Here is a 21228-nt window from a genome sequence, read left to right on the forward strand (position 1 = left end):
TAACCTATTTTTAAATGCTCGTTGAACGATTACTCGCAAATGCTGTTTTATATGATGTAATCTGAAAAAGGCAAGCATCGAGTTTAGAATGTAGCCCTGTGGGGACAGTTTCCTAGCATTTAACTTTCTCAGCATTCTAGACGGATTATGAATTATGTCTGTATTTTCTTCCCTTTAGTCTGGCTCGCTATGAAAACTATTAAAATCATGTGTACACGGAAAATCTACGCATTTCATACCTCGTTACACTGGCGACCGTCGATCCCCAGTCATGTGACAAAGGTCGGCACGCTATAGGTGGATTCTTTAGCCGGTGGTTTGTGATTCAGTAGAAGATGGCGGCGCGTGGAGGTTTTCAGCAAGCGGCATCTGGGGGTGCAGGTGGCGGCGGAGGAGGCGGAATGGGACCGGGACCACCGGTACCGGGTGGGGGGCCAGGTATGGGACCAGGAACTCCTTCAGGAAGGCTGGGACCATCGGGCGCCCAGAATCACATGTACCGATCCCCGATGCCAGGGCCTGGATACCCGGTAAGACCGAGAACAAAGGATAGGCGGGTCATAATGGGATGCAACTCCAACAAGCTAGCTAGCGTTAGCAATCATGTTATCCAGCAAAGCTGTTCTGCCCACTTTCTTCCTCTAGAATTGTCTGCGCCTGTCTACTTAAATACATTAACCGAACCCTAGTATCGAGAGCAAAGTGAAATGTGACATTCAGAATGGAGAAACCATGCAGCTGTGTTGTTGATCGAAATACTAACTAGCTAACGCTAGCTATCTTAGTTCTGTTTTCAGATATTAAAGTTAAGTTAGCTAATCTAGCTAGGTACTGATTTTAGCGGGTTACTTTGATGCTTAATTGCAAACAAAAACTCAGTAGCTAGATACAATTTCTAGCTAAAACCCGCTTAAGCGCTTTACGGTGCACGGCGACATGCTCTCTGAACTCTTCTGAATTTTCTCATTAACCTTAGTTTGTTAGCTAGGTAGTTTCCACGATAACTAATTAGCTAGCTACTTTTTTTTATTATTTTTGCGTGGCCTGCTTTGAGCAAACATTAAGAACAAACGTTGGGCTAAAGGAGCAATGCTACTAGCAGTGCTTTTGTCAGATTCTGATCTGTACTTAATTTAGGTATATTTTCGAACGTTTACCTAGTAAGTTCACATCTATCCTGTGCAAAATGGGCAGTCGTTGGAAGTCCCTTAGCGTGATAGCTAGCTAACGTCAGGTAGTTGGATAATAACTTTATCTAATTAACAGCTAGCTAGAGTTAGCTCTCAACCAACTTAGCTAGCTAATTGAGTCATGAGTCAAGTAAAGACGTCGTAGCTAACCTAGATCACTAGATAATGCCTATCTAGCTAGCTAGTTTCTATCCCCGCCCGTCACATGAAAAATAAAATGTTTATAACCAGTGTACCAGAATTTCGGATATAACCCATGTTACTGCATAACAGACGATAGGTTGTTTAGCTAGCTCGCAAGCTTAGGACTTCTCCTAAAATGAGTAACCGACGACCTGTCGCCTTTGCAATGAACACCGTGTTGCTTGGATTACTGGGTAGCTATGTCCAGCCAGAAAAATGTGCACGTTAGAAAATAGGCCAGAAAATCCACGTTAGCCACCGCTAGTTTCATTATCCCTGTATACAATGCTCCACGGTTTCGGCACCTAACCTAACCAAAAGATATGAATTATTTTACCATGCAAGAAGATTAACTTTTACTCCTAGCTCGCTAAAGCGGTATGTTTATACAAAGTAACTGACATTTACAGCATTTGGCAGACGCTCTTATCCATATCGACTTGCATATTTATTACTATGACGGTAGTAACAAACATATAGGGGAACGAACGAAGAAGATGGCAAGCAGTCAGTGATACCTGGGGGAAATTAGTGCATCTATGCTACCATAAAAGAAGCCAAGCAGAACGCGCAGGCGTTAATCCATATAGAAATTGTATGATTTCAGCAACCCCACGGGTATTGTCTTGCCGTATTTATTTACAAAAAGTGAGCAGGTAATGTGGGGAAAAATCAGCGCGAATAAGTAACCTCTATAGCTGATCAACTGGATAGTGTAATTACTCAGAATGAGTTCTGTTAGGAGTGTTGTATGAAAGGAAATTGGTCACCGTTTCTCAGACATGCCTTCCACACCTCATCTGTCAGGGACGTGCTTTCCTTTAAAGGAATGTTCTGCTCTTTCTTCTTGTGGCCTTGACGGCTTCCAGAGCAGTCGTGCCTGTGCATCAACTTGTTCAATGCAGATTCGTGCTCAATTAGAACATGCAATTGTTCAGCCTGGTTCCCAAGGTTGAAGGCAGATGTTATGAAAAGAGGCTTGAGGTCCAGTGGGTTTATATATAAATATAAATACATTTTTTGGACAAACTTCAGACCAATAGAATTTCACTGAAAAGAAAATGGAAATCTAACAGCACGCCCATTCTAGAGCAGAAACAAAAGTATGGAAAAGATTTAGCTCTGCACAAAATGGTAACATTGTGGTGTGATGGGCACAAATGCCGACCTCAAAGCGGCACCCGCACAGGTTGGCCGTACACCTGTGAGTGAGATGTGCCATCTGCAGTTTGCGGGCTCATCACACGCACGAGTTACTTGGCTATCAGAAGGTTGGAGGTGCAGCTGGGTGCATGCTGGCCCTCTCTGCCTCCCCGGGACAAGAGATCCAGTGCTTGTACGCGTGAGTGGGAGAGGCAGACGGGTGGGTGCTGTATGGATTGAGTTTAAGCGTGCACGTTCGTGCAGGGTTGTTGCGCGGGTGCACTCATGCAGTCTGAAACACGAAGTCGTTTGTTCGATTTCCTGGCACATGGCTTGGTGAGTATGCAAGTAATTCTTTGTGAATTGTGAGATTCAATTGTGAATTGGCCCCCGTATAGTGTTTTATAGTGTGAAAAAATTGTCATGCACTTTGCCTTTACATTCACTTATCAGTCACCTTGCCACGATTACTGTTTGCATTAAACTGGTTAATACTGGTGATTTTAAGAAGGTCTGGTCTGTGTTCATGTCTTTAGTTACAGATGCAGTGAAGACTAAATCATTAGCCTACATTTCAATATAAATCAAGTTAGAGAAAGTGGAACAGAACAGCCATGATCTTTTTGCACTGCAACTTGTATCTACACATTCTTGTTTGCCTCTGAAAAATCCTTCACCTCAGGGTTCTCTTGCTGATTAAATCATCTGACCTTGACTTGAGTTGTACCCAGACCCAAGTGCTATTTTCCTCTGGTGGCCAATGGCTGTATTAGTTGCTTAACCTTCCTGTCAGGTTTCCATTCGTCTTCTAGCCTCCAATCCGGTGGACATGAGTTCTGCTGCAATGTTTCAGGGTCCATGTCACCTGAATGCAGAATAGCTACATTCTGGTTTCTCTTGTTAGTCTTGTCTTTTTGCTGAAAGGAAAAAACATTATTTAAAAAAACAGCTTTCTCATGTATGGTCATGATTTGATTTATGCGCATCATACTTCATACCAGGGGAAAAGATCTATTACTCAGTACAGCTTTAATTTCAGTAGGCTAAATATTTTCCATGCAGAAAATTGCCTGATTGTACATTTGAAGTACACCAATCCCTTTTTTTTTCTTCTCCCCCCTCCTTGGATCCTATAAATGTGTTTTTTCTGAAATTTGTGATGCTTTGAATATAATACTTCTGAATGACTTAATATACATTAATAGAGAAGCTTGATTTAAATATGAAGCCATAGAGTGCTTCATATTTTTAAATGAAATACTCACAGTACACCTAGTAATACAAGAGTTTTCTTTTGCCTAAGGTGACTATGGAAATTAAAATGGCTTGTTGGTTCTCTGCACTTCAAAATGACTCACTTTGTCCCTGGCTTAAGAAAATGAAAGCTGACCCAAGGTTAATTGAGAGTAGCAGCACACAAAATTAAAGATCGCTGGCTCATCGTAGTTGACCTACTGCATTTTCCTATCATTGCAGAGGCCAGGAATGCCTCCAGCCAATCGTATGACCCCTCAGGGCCCATCCATGGGGCCTCCAGGCTTCGGGGCCAGCCCAGTGTCTCGCCCTGGCATGCCGGTCATGGATCCATCCCGCAAGAGGCCCGCTCCAACCCAGATCCAGCAGGTCCAACAGCAGAATCGTACCCAACAGTAAGTGTCTAGAAATGCTTACTGAAGAATTTGTCCTTGAAATTTTAATTGTTTTTCTGTATCTGGTATCTAGTCACTTTTCTGACTGCAGGATGTTGATCACAGTGTAAACTAATACATTTTCGCAGCCCTTTAAAATATTTTTATCACCTTTTGTGTAGTGCTAAGAAGAAAAAGATGGCAGATAAAATCCTACCTCAGAGAGTAAGTAGTCTTGAACAGTAACACTGTTTCCAAAACAGTGCTTATACAGTGCTCTTTATGGAGTGTTACTGCACAGTCCAGTTATTCCCAATGTGAGACTGTTTTTCCTGTACTTGTAACCCAGAACATGTCTGTTTTGGCCGTTTCCATGAAACCTCACTGACTGCCCCTTTGTTGCAGATCCGGGAGCTTGTCCCTGAGTCTCAGGCTTACATGGATCTACTGGCCTTTGAGAGAAAGCTGGATCAGACCATTATGCGCAAGAGGCTCGACATTCAGGAGGCACTAAAAAGACCCATCAAGGTAAACATGAGTTTTTTTGTTTAACATCCCATTGCTTCACTTGACAGAAGATATCCAGAAGCACAGGTCATCCTAGCGAGGAGACTGTAGTTTATATTCTAGGATTCTTTAGCATGCACCAGTACATCTGCTTCTTGTGAAATCTGTATTAATTGGGGCTTTACAATGTATCATTTGTTAATCATTGTTGCACTATTGGTCTTCATGATGCTGCACAAGGCTCCACATGAACTAACGAGCCTTTTGTTTTGAGAAGGCAAGAGGGGCTTGAGTACCCTGACAAGTCTGTGATGTTCCAGACAAGTGTTCTGACAAATCTCAGCATTCTCTCGATCCAACCAAATAATGGGAATGTATAACCCATCTTTAATCATGCTGCATCAAGGGTTGACCTGTGTGCATTTGTGTAGCACAAGACATTGTTAAACGTAATCACATGTAGTATTTCTGTCCATGCTGTGCAACTGTCATGTGTATGGGTCAGCACTGGTTCAAGTAAAATGACTCGAGCTTGAGGTTGATCGTAATGGCAAAAATATTGCGTGTGTGTGTGTTACCCAGCAAAAGAGAAAGCTTCGCATTTTTATCTCCAACACATTCAACCCTGCCAAGCCAGACGCAGAGGACGGCGAGGGCACCGTGGCATCATGGGAACTTCGAGTGGAAGGCCGTCTGCTTGAAGATGTAAGCTTATGGGATCCTAATGATGGCAGTTTCAATGATCATCTCTCTCTAGGGGTGTTTTGGCGTTTTGCCGAATGGCTTCTCTGCATGTCGGGTTCTGTGGGTTTCCGTGGTGGGTGTGTGGGCCTTGACATTTGATATTTATGGATCGTCCAGCCGGTTCTGAGGTTGAGCCCTGCAGGGTGTTTTTGGGCGGGGGAGTTCCCCCCCTGCATTGGAATTTCATAGGCAACCACCTTTTAAATTGTGACACTCTTCCATGTCTTCAAGGCATAAAAAAACATTACAACTATGTGTTCACATCAAGCTACCGCTACTGTTTGTTCTCAGTTCAGTACTGTGATTGCAGTGAAGGTGTGGCTCTAGTAAGATGTTGCATTACCATCCTGCCAGCGTGTCTGTAAAGGTGATGCCAGAGAAGAGGAAACTGCAGTCCATGCACACCTTTCTTCTGTACTTGTGCATGTCTAATTGTTTGATCGGTTTATTAACAGTTACAATTCTCAGCTGTTACTTTATTATACAACTGTCACTTTTGCATAATAAAACTTGTGCCGAATTTGTCTCTTCATAAACCACCCCCAATATGTAATGCAAGTTACTTTTAAAGAAATCCATAATTCTATAATTCTCATAATTCTAACACACTATTCAATGCAAGGTTGAAAACCATTGTCAGGAGAAACAACTCAAGCCCACCAGCCATTTAAAAAGCAGAATTCAAATTGCTGTCAGGATAGATACTGGTGTGTCGGGTGTGAAAGGAAAGGCGTAGGTGGTTGGAAGAGCAAAGTGTGTAGCTGAATAGTGTCAGAAACGAGAGGGTGAAGGCAGCAGCGCTACAGCTCTGATACTGGGATCCTAGCAGTAGTGTCTAGAATCTGAATCCATGGACAATTTATATAGGTGACAATATTTTGTAAAACTGCTTGTGAGAAATTATAAATGTCTAGTAAAACATGGTGTTTTGAAAGGCAAGGCCCATTTGCTCTGTTGTCTATGAAGTATGCATTAATCACATCACATTTAAAACCAAATTGCAGACATGATTGTTTTGCTTTGTATTTTTGCATATATCGAAGTGGTGGTGACATTTAATCTTCCATATAAACAAGGCCATGTTAAATATTTTTTCAATCTTTTTATTCCAATCAAAATAACCCCTCATCTTTTGGCAGTGTATGTCTGTCTCGTTCTAAGCCAAAAAGAAACCTGTAATGCATGCTAGTTAATCACTTTTTCTAGCTGTTTAGCGATGATCATGCCAAACAGTTTGTGCCACTTGTTACCTGGCTGTTTTGTAATCAAGTCTTTTAGAAAATTCAAGCAGGCTCCTGAAGGGTCAGCTGCCACCAGCTGTCCTAGTCAGAGAAAAATCATAGAACATTTCTGTATTTTAACTTACTGAACATTCTTTTCCCTTATGTACTAGTCCTGTCTTGAGGGCAGTAGTCACTCAATGGGAGAAGTGGAATCAAAATTGCCTTTCTCTTACATGTTCAAGCAAGTCATGTGTACTTTATGGTCACGGGGGACATATTTATACTGCTGCTATAAAAATGCTGAGTAGAGTTGCTTGGATTGTTTATCAATTCTTGGCTGGCTGAAATTTCATTCCTACATGTAAAACCATCTGTTTCAGACTGCTGTATCCAAATATGAGGCCACCAAGCAGAAGAGGAAGTTCTCATCTTTCTTTAAGTCTTTAGTGATCGAGCTAGATAAAGATCTTTATGGTCCTGACAATCACTTGGTGGAGGTAAGCCGTCACGCCAGCAGGTCTTGCAGTCTACATGCCCATTTTAAAAGCAGCCATTCCTTAGCAAAGTAACGCCCCCTCGCTGTCACCAGTGGCACAGGACGCCCACGACGCAGGAGACTGACGGCTTCCAGGTGAAGAGGCCCGGGGACGTGGGCGTGCGCTGTACCGTCCTCCTGATGCTCGACTACCAGGTACCCCTGCCGCATAACGCCAGCACCAACTTGTGCCTTTCACTTCGCTTGGGTGGCTTCTGGGAACAGGACCTCAATGCACAAACCTAATGCAGCCCTCAGTCAAAGTAGAGCAGTTGGTGCAGTGTGTATTTAGAATTATATATTTTCTTTTTAAGTGTGTGTATATATAATATTTACTTAATACTGCATTTACCCTGCAGGTGGAGGGCTTTTTTATTTATTTATTTGTTTTTTTTCCCAGCCTCTTCCCTTCCCACAGTGGTCTGTCATAGTTCTTAACCAACACTAGATGTCGCCACAGTACCGATTTATTGGATTGGTGCTCAAAGCTTCCGTAGATGGGGAATAGGTTTTCCTTATGCCTTTTAGCTGTTAAGCCACAGTCAGCCTCATCAGCCAGTGCGTGTGACGGGTGGTGGTCTCTTCTGCAGCCCCCACAGTTCAAGCTGGACCCCAGGCTTGCCCGAATGCTGGGCATCCACACCCAGACCAGGCCTGTCATCATCCAGGCTCTGTGGCAGTACGTCAAGACCCACAAGCTGCAGGACCCCCACGAACGCGAGTTCATTAACTGTGACAAGTACCTCCATCAGGTAGGCTCCTTCACCTCCTTTTACCTGATGACCCTGCATCTGTCAAAATAGACAAGGGTATTTGAAATTGCTAATCATATCCTGTAGATTTTTGAGACCCACAGGATGAAGTTCTCCGAGATCCCTCAGCGACTACACGCGCTACTGATGCCTCCGGAGCCGATCATCATCAACCATGTCATAAGGTAGAATGCATCCCTTTTTTGACCATTTATTTTACACCTAAAATGTCTCTTAATCCCTCATTTGTCCGCCTGCCTGTCCCTAGCGTTGACCCCAATGACCAGAAGAAGACAGCCTGCTATGACATTGATGTGGAGGTGGACGACACACTCAAGACCCAGATGAACTCCTTCCTACTGTCCACTGCCAGTCAGCAGGAGATTGCTGGCTTGGATAACAAGGTAGGGGAAGCCGCTATACACCCCTATGTATAAAAGCTGGATCACCACTTGTTCTGAATTTTAAAAGGTGTGTGTGAGTGAGACTGTGCTTGAATAATTTTTTTTTTTTTAAAAATGAATGCGTTGTGTATGTGGGGACAACCCCCTTGGTCCCCACCCCCTCAAACCAGATCAGTGGCTCTGGAGGTTAAGCGTCCTCTGCCAGCACGTGCAGGTAAGCGTCCTCTGCCAGCACGTGATGGGGCTGTTTTAAGATTCCCTGTTGTGAAATGGTCTGCCCCAGATGTTGCAGTGAACTTTGTCTTCTAGTACTACTAGTGGAATTCCTCTTTTGCATGAGCCTGGATCCCAAACTTAAGCTATGAAGAGTAACCTCTTAAAGCCTCTTAGTGTTCTTTCCTGATCATCATTGTAATGTTTATTTACTGTTTTTTCAAGTGTGTGTGGGTTTGTTTGTTTGTTTGTTTTGTCACATACACAGCTAAGGGAAGAGAAACTAAAGTTATTAGAATATTAAGCACAATTTTACCTTAGCCATACAGGCTGTCATGGTCTGTAAATCATTAGCCAGTGGGCCTCTTGTAAAGTAGGTTCCCCTGTGTTGTGTATACATGGAGTAAATGCACACAGCAAGAATATGGCTCTGTGTGTGTGTGTGTGTGTGTTTGGCAGAAGGTGGGAGGTTCTTGGAATCATCATGCCAAATGGCACAAGGATGTAGCACTGTTTCAAAAGTTTCCAGTCTACAGTAAAAGTACTGACTTGGATCTCTCTCTCTCTCTCTCTTTGTCTGTCTGTGTCAGACTGTACTGACTTCATGCTACTTGGATGTAATCAATGAAGTCTCCTGGCACAGCATCCTGGCTGCTTCATTGCTAATAATTTCTGCTTGCCTGAAGTCCTGGTGTCTCAGGTTTCAAATAAAACCAGTCGGTGTGAACAAAATACCCATAACACTCAGCACCCTGGCCGAGAGTACAATCAGTGAGCGTAACCACAATCTGTGCGGGGCTGATTGCTTGGACTCCAGAACCAGTGGAACTGCCCTCTCGTGCAGCCTTGTCTGCTTTTGTTTGGTCCAGCACTACAGGGTAGCGTGCTAGCACTGTTTTCTTTATGGCATGAAGATGTCGCACACCCAGTTTCCCCCCCACATGCATCAAAGGGCAGCCCATCTTCCGCCTGCATGCTTTGGAATGTTCTCAGTTTGTGCGGCGACATATGGAGTTGCACAATAGAAATTGTACAATCAAGGGAGTGTCTTGGGAAAGTCTTCCATTGATCTGTTGATGCTTCGTACACTCTTTGTCTTGTTTTGGCCTGACAGAGGTGTACTGGAATCAGTCCCAGTAAGATGATTTTGACTTAACTGCATCTTTTTGACAGAGTTACTAGAATGAGCCTCTGAGTAGGTAAACTATTCTGTAGCGCTTTTATTTATTTTTTATTTTTTGGAAACACTGCTAAACTAATGATTATGGTCTTGAGATTCAGGGACATGCTTTCACCATTAAGTCTAGTCTAGAATTCAATTACTACTTCCTGCTGGCACCCTCTTCTCTCTCTAAAAAGGGGGAACAGAAGGGTCCTTGAGTGCTCTTTGCCATGATGGAAAGCTTAGCATATTTGTCTTTTTTACGCTTTGTTTCCTTTTAAGCCTATTTGTTCTCACTGTAATGTCATGTCTCGTTTATCACTGGTCGGTTTGCAGTTATCTGCTTCCATTGTTCAGCACCAGTCATTTAACCTAAAATATTTACTGCATGTTGACTGTCTCTCAATCTTTTCAGAGATGGCTATACTATAAATTATAATGTCTTAACAATGGTGACTTTATTATTATTTATTTTTATATCCTTTTAGATCCATGAGACCATTGAAACCATCAATCAGCTGAAGACCCAGAGGGAGTTCATGCTAAGCTTTGCCCGTGACCCTCAGGGCTTCATTAACGACTGGCTGCAGTCCCAGTGCAGGGACCTCAAAGTAAGCCCACAGCTGATCCGCCAAAGGAACATGGTTGAAATGTATAGCTGTGAAACTTCTGGTTGAAAAAAGTGCAGTTCCTGGTTCTCTTTGCTCCGATTCCTTAGACTGTTAACCCTGTCTATCATTCAGAACGCTTACAAACTGTGCCAGGCATCATTAGTTAACTGCTTGATGCTACAGAACTGTTTGGCATTGAATGCCTTAAAACTAATCAGTGAACACCACCTGTGTTTAAGTTAACGTTGTGAACTCACTCGCACGCTGTGCAATAAACCTTGGTTTAAGGTCAGCAATCTAAAAACAAAAAGATAGGTCCCAGATGGGGATGTGGATAGTTAGATATGCACTGTTGGAGTCTGGTCAGAAAAGAAGCTGCTATCGCTAGTTGTTCTTGGAAACTTCCTAGTCCTGATCTAGCAGCTCTACAGATTGGTTATGTTTTTTTTTTTCATTCATATTAAGTCATGGTTAAAAGGTACATGTTTGGTGGGCAGTGAGATTCTGATCCAGAGTGAGCAACCTGTTCATTTTATGGCTTAAGAGTATAGAGGGCTTGGTTAACCTTCGTCCTGAGGCTTTCATCAGTGCTCATGGCTGTATTCTTGACACGGCCATTTCTTGGTGGTGGGCCAGTTCCTGACTGACTGGACTTTTAATAGGAGGCATAAAGGAGGGGGGGTGTACTCATGCTTGAGTAATTCATGGCCAAAGGTTGCTGATGTTTTCACTTTTACCTCATTTAAAATCTGCTATTTTGTGTAAAAGTGCATATTGAGCTTTTGTATGTGCACACTGAAGGTTTTCAAATGGATCGGTTGTTAGAAAATTAAAGTTGTAAAAAAAGTAATTCCAACACTGACAACATTGCTAAAGGCTGAAAAATAATGGGCTTATCTTTGAATGTCTGATCATGAAATTTTACCGTCACGTGTAGACAATGACGGACGTGGTAGGAAACCCAGAAGAAGAGAGAAGAGCAGAGTTCTACTTCCAACCATGGGCTCAAGAAGCTGTGTGCCGTTACTTCTACTCTAAGGTATGGCCCGACCCCATCTGCACTGCCTGCAGCAATTCACCATCGATGGCAGGGCTTGTGTTTTTGTGGGAATGAAGGAATGCTAAGGGTAACGACACTGGTGTCACGTTTGGGGCAGTTTCAAACACATCCTTAACTTGGTAGTCATATTGGTCATTGGCAAATACATTTTGTAGCTCCACCTAAAGTCTTTCATGTGACTAAATCCGTCTGCCCACACAATCCGCGGCAGACCCAAAGACTATTCCACTAAGAATTTCTGCTTCAAATGGCATGTTCGTTTTACTTACAGGTCCAGCAGAGAAGACAGGAGCTGGAGCAAGCTTTGGGCATCAGGAACACATAAGCAGGAAATGGACCCCCAAAAGAACCATGAACAGAGAGCACTCTGCCCAGCAGTGAGGTTTGGGCCATTGCTGCTGGACAGGGCCGCTGTCTTTGGTTTCAAATTGGTGACGTTAATTTGAAGTTTAATTGCCAGAACTCCAAGTGCTGCTAGGTAGGAGAACTGGTTAGGCTCCTCTTCATCTGAACAGGCATGATTTTTGCTTGGTTTGGTACCACTCACACCTAATAGCCCTTTGAATTGACCTTGTCTCTCTTTCTCTGGTCCTTGTGTCCTATTGACCCCTTTTGAGTAGAGAGAAAATTGACTCCAACCTTTTAACATGCTGTAAGTAAAGTTGTTCCCAAATGTTGAAGTGACTGATACAAATGGCGAATGAACTCTGTCAAAAATGCTTAAGGGTTTGTTTTGTTTTTTGGGGTTTTTTTGCTTTTTTTTTTTTTTTTTTTTTTTTTTTTTTTGTCACCTCACAAGCTATCAAAAGTAATAACATTCAGTTGTATTTTATTCTTGGACTGAGAGGATGATGCATGTTTCCATTTGAAAAAAATAATAATAATAATAATTGAAAACTAATAATTGCTGAGCATGTGTGGGTGCTGGGGTTGGCTGCCTCCGGCAGTATTGAGGGCTGGTGGACATGGCACTGTTCTCTTCTGAAGTGCTAAACAGCTTAGCGGCACATGGAAAGCTTAGGTTTTCCTCGCAGAAAGAGAATTTTCAGTTGGAGGGTGCCCACACCTGTGCCATGGAGGACCTATGGAGAGCATGGCTATGTTACCTTTCCCTGTAGCATAAGATGAATGTTGTCTAAGGTGTTAACAATAAGCCTACATTTGTTAATGGGTCCTTTTTGGTACATCCCTTACATAACTGACATTAATTTTCCGTTATTGTGTTGTACCAAGGTTTCTTACTAATTTAAAAAAAAAAAAGGGGGGAGGGGGGATTAAGGTGTTTCCTTTTGTGAGCAGGTGCTGCATAGATCTAGTTGGTTTCAAAAGTGTGTTGGTTGACTTAAAGAGAACTCGAGCAATGGATATTTTGTGGGGGCCATTTGTATCTTAATTTTTCTGTGGAGGATTTTTTTTTTATCATATTATGGAATATATTAAGGTTAGTTAGTGGTAGACTTAAATTAAGTAACTTAATAGTTAGTACTTAAGCTTTACAAAGCTATGAAATCATAAGCAGAGGCTTATAGCTAGTTGATTTGGCGTTAAGGATTTCACTGATCAGTATGAAGGGCCACCATTATGGTTGTATCACTGTCCATGCTCAGGTAATTTGCTCACCATAAATGTTTCCACAGTTCAGAATTTCATAGTCATGGCACAAATACTTCATTAACTGCTTACCCACGCTTGCATGAAGGACACGTGAACCCTTACGGGTGACCTCTATGTATGGTGTGTTTTTTGGGGGGGCGGCGGGGGGAGGTTAAGTTTGCTAAATTTATAGAGAACTGGCTGGAATTAGCTGAATAGGAGCTACACGTTTTAAAATTTAACTATTCTAAGTAAATTAACACTGTATTTGTCCATTTTAACAAACCATTTAACCATTTTCCCCCTCTTTGTTTTGGACCAAACTTGTTCAATTTGTGTCAACCCTTATAATAAAAATCTCTTGTATTGATACGTTGTTGTATGTTCTTAGCTTCCGCCGCTTGACTTCCACAAAGGTTTGGGCATAGTCCTGTGTTATCCTATTTGCATGGAAGTCCCAATTGGATTGTCGGAAATGTTATAAATGAAATTCGTTGGGTTTAACTGTATTTACTGAAAAATTAATTGCTTGTATAGTGTATTTATGTGCGACTTGCTAAATATTGTAAACTAATACGTCATAATGCTGGGTGCGATAAATCGGCGTATAGAAGGGGGCGTTAACAATCGTGATATCCACCCATGTGGACTATAAATAAGTCCGAACTCCACCAGCAGTGCTGCTCCGTGAACGGCCCGCTTACTCGCATAGATCCTCAAATTGCGCAGAAAATCCAATACAGCCAATGGCAGCGAAAAAGGTCTGTATTATCGGCTCTGGCAACTGGTAAGTGAAATAAGGCTACTGTGTCTCTCCCGCTTGTTTCTTCCACAGTGGCGACAGCTCTATTTTTAAGCTGTTGACACTGATACCGTTTCACTTTGAACTTTAATTTGGCGATATCCGAAAAGAAGCAACACCTCTATACCAAGCCTTCGTCGGCACTGCAGGTTACAGACAGCTAGTTCAAAGATTTGAAATTCTATAAAACGTTAAAGGGTTTAATAGAATGTGACCGGTTAAATACGGCCGTTATAGAGAGGGGGGGAGGGGGTGGGGGTTTAAAGGTTGTCCTGGTTTGTGTCCTATTACGTCATCAGTAAGTGTATGGTGTAAGTGTACGATGAAACTAATGCCTAAAAAATATGCTGAGTAAGCGGGGCAAGATAAATCTAAGATAGCCTATGTTAAAATCACGTTTCTCATTCCCACCTTCCTTGTGTCATCCCAATGGAACAGTAACTCGGACAGTTAATTAAACAAAGGCGTGATCATCTGCAGACCCAGCATCTTTAAAAAAAAAAAAAAAAGTACCGCTGTGCTTTGTTGACTGAACATCGTTTGGTTTGCCTTGTCATCATTTGCCGCTTAAATGTATGGACGAGTTCTCTTGAAAGTAAATAACGTAAAAATCTGCCGTACAAAGGACAGACATTGTGATTAGTGATCTGTAAATCCTTCGAGCGGCATTGAAGGCTCACATTTGAATTTGAAAGCAGTCTAGTATTTGATATGTTTACAATTTGAAAAACTATTGAAATACTTTAATTCAGTTCTGCCCTGGTATTGCTATAAGCAAGTCATTTTGAAAATGCATTCTGCTATGTGTAATTTTGTTCAGATGTGGAACATTCAGAAATGGATATATTAGGCTAATGATTATTGACAAGACCTAGAAGGACTTAACTATAGAGTTTTTTTTTTCTTTTCTTTTTTGTTAATAGTAGGAATATGAAAATATAGTGGAATCTGCTATCAAGAGGCACTATTTCTCATGCAGCCTGTAATCATTCAGTCTTAACTGGAACTCGCATTAACCAAAATTAAACTTGCCAAGAGTATGAAGTTGTCTTGGCTACTGTACAGTGAGTAGAACTTCTGTACTGCAGAATGTGTATCCTTTATTCCTCTGTGATGCCTTCACCTAATGCAAGATAAAAAAAAAAAATTCACCTTGTTGAATGTATGCAAAAAGACAAATGTTGTAAATGATGTGGGTGCACTGATGTATATGATAACAGCTCTTTGGCACATGTTGTCTCGTCATTCCCCACATTCATAAAGAAGAAAATAGCAGTTCCCCCACACACACTACAAATGCATCTGGTGAATTCCAGAATGCTTCTCCACTAAGCTGATTGTCATGTTCCAAGAGAGTCAAATCTGTCCCTCAAGCAGACCCAAGTTCAGCATGGTTTAGTGCCTGCTCTGACACCTGATTCATCAGCTATTTATCATGTTGTTTTTGCTCTGAATCGTGGGGGGTGTACATTAGGGAAACGCTAGACTATGCAGTAGTCTGGCCTTCTAGGAGTTAAGATCTAAAATGAAAGTTTAGAACTTATTTCTTTATGCTATTTTTGCATTTGTTTCAGATGCTGGAATAACATGAATATTGTACAAAATGAGTTGTTTTACTGTTAGTTTACAGGGCACTCTTGTGAACACAGATTTCTGGCAGAAGTCTGTGCAAGGCAGTTCCTCACAATCACTTAATGTCAAACGTTTATTTGAATAGTGTGAGTGATACTGTTAGTCTCTTGCCTCTGTCAGTCTGTCTTGCAGACAGTGTCTTATCTTTATGATGTTGCACAGTCTTCATTGTTTGACACTTGGCTGTTGTCACACCTGAATGCTCGTTATCATGCCTACCCGCTAAGTTTGTATGTAACTCTGTAATTTGACTGACACTGTATGCAGGTAAGTGTGAGATCACACAAGTCCTCTGAGATTTCTACAGTGATGTGCACCGATACTTATAGACTGCAAGGAACCTACCCAAGTGTCATTTAAGCACATCAACTCAATTCATTGTGAAATCTATCCAACTGACATATTTTCCAAAGTCTATTATGGCCGCCCAATATATCAGTAATCTATCACAAGCACGTCACTTTCAGTTATTCACAGTTTATCTTACTTAGTGAATAGTAACAGCTGTATTGCTTATAATGCACTACACTTCAGCAGTATAATGATTTGTCTACAATGAGTGACAGCAGCACCTTGGAAATTGTTCTTTCAGTTTTCATATAGGTCCACTGTCCATCATTCCACAGGGGGTCTGCCATTGCCAAGATAGTTGGGGCTAATGCAGCCAAGCACGCAATGTTTGATGACACTGTGAACATGTGGGTGTTCGAGGAGGTGGTGAATGGACGCAAGCTCACCGAAATCATCAACACGGAGCATGAGAACGTCAAATACCTGCCAGGACACAAGCTGCCTCCTAACGTGGTACGACATTAGCCTATCTGCCTCTTTTACGTTCTGTTCACCAGCTACCCTTTTAGTTTTGAATTCCATATTCATTTAATGGAACTCCGCCTTCCTCTTACTTCACCTGCATAAAACAGCAAAATCAGACTACCATAATGAAACTGGAGATCAGAATGAACTTCTAAATAAATGTTGACCATGATGGAGTCTTCTTCCAATAAGCCAGCTGAAGATGTCCATGGTGCTGCCAGTTCAGTATGAAAAACATGGGAAAATGCCATGCCTACAGAGGCTTAAAAGCCCCTAAAAATGGATCAATATCCAAATGCTTCAGATTGGGACTTTAAAGTGATGCTGCTGCTGATGATGATGATGAAGCTGTTGGAGTGTGGGGAGAGCACCTTTTAAGGTGCCTAGGATGCAACAATGAGGTGCCTACATGATGTTGGTATAAGATTTGCTATTAGTTCCTGTATTGCAGAGTCTAAGCCATGTGAATGTTCTGAAAGTATGTCAAACCCCTTAAGCATTTGAAATAGTATTTTTTTCAGGCTCATACCTTGTTGTGAAAGAGCTGGTTGTGGCTTTAAATATTATTTTGGCTTTGTTAAGTAGATAAAAACATATTGGCAGGGTTTGTTTTACCAAAGATATTGCATGGTTAACCATGAACTGAGGAATATGCTTCCAGTAGAGAATTCCCATTAAAAGTCTTTGTTACTGTTTTTTTTCATGACAGTTACTGGTCTCAATAATGGTAGAAGACTCACAGTATATTGAGCAATGTTGTGGTGGTGTGGTTCATCATGTGAAATATGTAGGAATATCATGCAAAAAGCATTGACTGAATCCGGTTTTGGAAAGAAAAGACACAGACCTATCCCTCATCTCCTCCTCCTTTAATACTCATGCTTAGATTCATTTGGTATGTTAAATCAAGTCCAGGTTCTTCCTATATTCCCCTCGCAACATTAGGCCAGATTCACTTAATTGTTGACTGGGATTAACAGCTTTCCTTATTTGTGAAAATTGTTCTGTGTTTTTCTTTTTTTGTTTGTTTGGTTTTTTTTCTTCAGGTGGCTGTTCCAGATCTGCTGGAGGCTGTGAAAGGAGCAGACATCCTTATCTTTGTGATCCCCCACCAGTTCATAAACAAAACCTGCGAAACAATCAAAGGACACATCAAGAAAGATGCAGTAGGAATGTCCCTAATCAAGGCAGGTCTCAGTGTGTTTTATACATTTGCATATTTAATATTGTGTTATGCAATATTTAAATATGCATAGATGTAGTATTTATGGGGCATAAATCTAGTGTTTACAGATTCGTAATTTGGCAGTGTGGTTAGGTTTACTAAAACAAGTCTGGGTATATTTCATGAAGGTATTCCTTGGTTATCTTTTGCCTGAAAGTAAACATGAGTATTTTAATTCTTCTCACTTTGGAATCTCTGTGCTTGCCCAAAACCATTTTACTACCCAAGTAATCTCACTTTACTCCCCCATTTGGTCTTGGAACATTTCTTTGTGTGTGTGCCCATGTATGATGACTGTTACCTGACCCAGGGTGTGGATGAGGGCCCAGATGGGCTGAAGCTCATTTCCGATGTGATCAAAGAGAAACTGGGCATCACCATGACTGTGCTTATGGGGGCCAACCTGGCCAACGAAGTGGCTGCTGAAAAATTCTGCGAAACCACCATTGGTACGTGGGCCGTAATTATCGCCATTATTCAGCAATACAATTGGAAAATGATGAGCTTGCCATTAAATTTCCTGCATAGTTTAAGTGAGTCAGTTAATGAATGGAGTAACAATAAGTCTGTATGGTAAGGTGTGTCCAGATAGCTCTTTTATTTTATTTTTTAATTTTTTTCTTTTCAATGCTATCAGTGAATGTGGTCCTGGGATTCTTGTCAATGTGTTGATCCATTTAGGCTGCAAAAGCAAGGAACATGGGCCCCTGCTGAAGGAACTTATGCAGACCACAAACTTCCGGGTTACTGTCGTAGCAGAGGCGGATGTTGTAGAGATCTGTGGAGCTTTGAAGGTGATCATGTGTCAGTCATTCATTCACATCACAGCATTATCTGATATACAATCAGTTTTGATGGACTAACTGTACCCAGAAAATAAAGCAGAAAATATATATTGCAATTCTTGCTGTACATTGATGTTCATATCCGCAATCTGAGTCACAGCAAGTGGTCTCTGCTTTTTAAAAAATTTTATATAGAATATTGTGGCCGTTGGTGCTGGATTCTGCGACGGCCTGGGCTTTGGTGACAATACCAAGGCGGCGGTGATCCGTCTAGGCCTGATGGAGATGATCGCCTTTGCACGCATCTTCTGCACGGCTGGGCCCGTCTCGCCCGCTACGTTCCTTGAGAGCTGCGGCGTGGCTGACCTGATCACCACCTGCTACGGCGGGCGCAACCGCAAGATCGGCGAGGCTTTTGCCAGGACAGGCAAGGTCAGTCAGGCAAACGGGCAAACCCACTTGTGCCTCATCCAAGTTCCATATATTTTTGTCTGATAGAAAGTTTGCTCTCTCTCTACCCTCAGACGATCGAGGAGCTGGAGAAAGAGATGCTGAACGGGCAGAAGCTCCAGGGTCCAGCCACAGCGGCTGAAGTGAACCATATCCTCAAGCATAAAAACCTGGTTGACAAGTAAGCAGTCATAGCACATAACACACCTTTATCACTGCAACAAAAAATGGGGGGAGTTGTAGCTTCCATAGTGCAGCATCTGGGAACCCACCTGCAGCTCCACCATGCTACAGTGTTGAGGTACATCCTAAATCTAAAACACCTGATGCAGCTATTGGTGGTAGAGCTTGACTGAAGTTGATCATCCATTATTTAAATATTCCTAATTAGCATGCAAATCAAGAACTCTTGCTAATGAGCATGCAAATTATGAACTTTGTCCTATTGCATTTTATATTTGATGTTCCTCCAGGTTTCCGCTGTTCAGTGCAGTGTATCAGATCTGCTTCCAGGGTCATCCAGTAAATGAGTTCATCAACTGTTTGCAGAATCACCCGGAGCACATGTAACTCACTGGCAGCCAGAGGCAAGATATGGCTGACTTAGCTAGTAGTTTACCCACTAAAACTTAAATGGGCGTAAAGGGCTGTCTTAAATTGTGCCTAGGTTTTATTCACATCAGCGGTTTAAGGAAAGAAGAGAAGACTTTGCAGTGGAGGATGGAACTATGGCTGAACTGAGGATGCCTTCTCCAGAACAATGTTTCAAAATGCTCTGAGTGTCATAGCTTCAACACCAAAAAGCCTTACCATTACCACACCACAAAAAAAAAAAAAAGGAATGTTCTGCCACTTCAGGATGGAGGTGCCTATGTCTTGTTAAGGATGTTGCATAACCCTGAAACAGGTGTCCTTTCTAAAGGATTTGTATTGGAAATGACTCCTAACTGTCTTAAACACAGCCTGTCTCAAGTGAGCAGGCTGTTACGTAACACTAGTCTGTGTGGTAATGGAATCTTATGGACTGTGGCAACTGAGGGTAAGAAATGCCTTAAAATGCCTGACTTAACACTTAATCCTGTTCATACTAGTTTTCTGTTAAACAGAACATACACAAATAACCACAGCTGACTACTTGTACCATGGCATTGAGTGCTGCCCCTTTTATAATCTGTCTTTTATTCTAAATTCATGGTTCCAAATATAGTATGCTGTTAACAAAAGTTTTTTTGAATTCAGTTAATGAAATGGTAAAAAACTAAAAACTTCTCAAGTCTTATATTTTTACTTTATACTTGCATAACCTTATGGTTTTTCAGAGTATAGTACAACTTCAGCATGAACTCTGTCAGCTGATTGCAATTGGTGAAATCAAATTAATGTTTGAAGCCAAACAAACTGAATGTCACTCCTTTAGCCCTGTATGAATCTCTGGCTCTATGATTATTTACTGTACTGTGGGGGTTGCATTTAGCCACATACTTTGGGCATGAAATGTGACTCTCCTTCTTAAGCCCTTGGGTGCTACCCTAAACTTTTCACCTTTAGCGACTTCCAAGGTTTCTTCCTTTGACCTTTTAGTAGACAGCTAATGCCTCACATCCCTACCTTAGCAAGATGTTGCACTGGGCACTGGGCTCTTTCTGCAGGGATTATAAAATTTTGCATCACAGAAATCTGGGAATTTTATCGCAGAGTCCCATGCAACATGCACACAGCATAATTTATCATTAGTGATGGAGGATCATGTGCATCTGTTGGTTTTCAGTAGTTTGTTATTTTTCCTGCAGCGCCAGTTACAGTTGTCTTTTTGAACATACCATTGTTACAATATCAATTTGCAAATCATATCGATTTGCAGATCCCTCTTCGACTAGTAATTATCCTAGTCCACAGACTGAATTATAATTAATAAATACTTCACATAGTTGAACGTCTATTAATATTGCTCTCCGTCAGGCAAAGGTAGAACTATTTTTAGGGAAGTGTAGAACAGCCAGACGACAGAAGGTGGCTGTCGCAGCAGAGTGGTATCCGACTTTTTTCACCTCAGAGATCAAAGAAATTACACACCTAAATCTGTCTAAAGGCCATGTACGTGCCATTTTGACGGGGAAGGGAGTAAAATCCCATTTCATGTGGGTGAACGTTAAGTGTTTGCTAATCAATTAAACTGCTGTTCATGGCCACACGGTGGCATCGTCGGAAAACAAACGTTATGAATATCGCATGCTGCGCCATCCAAATTTTAAAGTTGTACGCTTGCGTGATTCGCAAATGCAGAGGGATCCTGAGAATGGAAAGTCATTTATTTCACGTTACGTGGCATGTAAGGCCCGTAGGCAAAGCTACGATGAAAAGAAAAACACACATGTACCCTGTGGTTTGTGAACGCCGATTATGTATTATTCTACATATTTTCGCATGTGAAACCCACGCCCGGAGGCTCGGACCACAAAAAAACAGACGACCAGCTATTGTGGGCTGCGCGCGAGAAACGTCCTATATATATATTCTTTGGTTTATTTGTCACATACATAGTCATACACAGTATAACTCGCGGTGAAAAA

The 21228-nt window shown here is 41.8% G+C and overlaps 2 protein-coding genes across 4 annotated transcripts; both read left to right on the top strand.

Annotated features, from left to right (window-relative positions):
* Positions 1 to 335: 335 nt before the first annotated feature.
* Positions 336 to 13320, top strand: smarcd1 (SWI/SNF related, matrix associated, actin dependent regulator of chromatin, subfamily d, member 1). The gene is made up of 13 exons (XM_027015278.2): positions 336 to 530; positions 3993 to 4165; positions 4327 to 4369; positions 4550 to 4672; positions 5234 to 5356; positions 6999 to 7115; positions 7208 to 7309; positions 7744 to 7905; positions 7993 to 8090; positions 8174 to 8309; positions 10173 to 10295; positions 11233 to 11334; positions 11627 to 13320. Exons 1-13 carry the CDS (start codon positions 336 to 338, stop codon positions 11678 to 11680), a joined length of 1551 nt encoding a protein of 516 aa, XP_026871079.1. The 3' UTR covers positions 11681 to 13320.
* A 268-nt stretch (positions 13321 to 13588) lies between these two features.
* gpd1b (glycerol-3-phosphate dehydrogenase 1b) lies at positions 13589 to 20066 on the top strand. Of its 3 annotated transcripts, XM_027015271.2 has the most exons (9): positions 13589 to 13709; positions 16009 to 16186; positions 17245 to 17385; positions 17734 to 17872; positions 18105 to 18217; positions 18404 to 18640; positions 18733 to 18839; positions 19132 to 19245; positions 19326 to 20066. In XM_027015271.2, exons 1-8 carry the CDS (start codon positions 13591 to 13593, stop codon positions 19226 to 19228), a joined length of 1131 nt encoding a protein of 376 aa, XP_026871072.2. In that variant the 5' UTR covers positions 13589 to 13590; the 3' UTR covers positions 19229 to 19245; positions 19326 to 20066. The 3 variants fall into 3 exon arrangements, with proteins under 3 accessions (XP_026871072.2, XP_026871071.2, XP_026871073.2); XM_027015270.2 differs by having other exon boundaries at positions 19132 to 19937; XM_027015272.2 differs by having other exon boundaries at positions 13607 to 13735; positions 19132 to 19937.
* Positions 20067 to 21228: the final 1162 nt, after the last annotated feature.

Source organism: Electrophorus electricus, chromosome 20, assembly GCF_013358815.1.
Source record: "Electrophorus electricus isolate fEleEle1 chromosome 20, fEleEle1.pri, whole genome shotgun sequence".
Lineage (NCBI taxonomy): Eukaryota > Metazoa > Chordata > Actinopteri > Gymnotiformes > Gymnotidae > Electrophorus > Electrophorus electricus.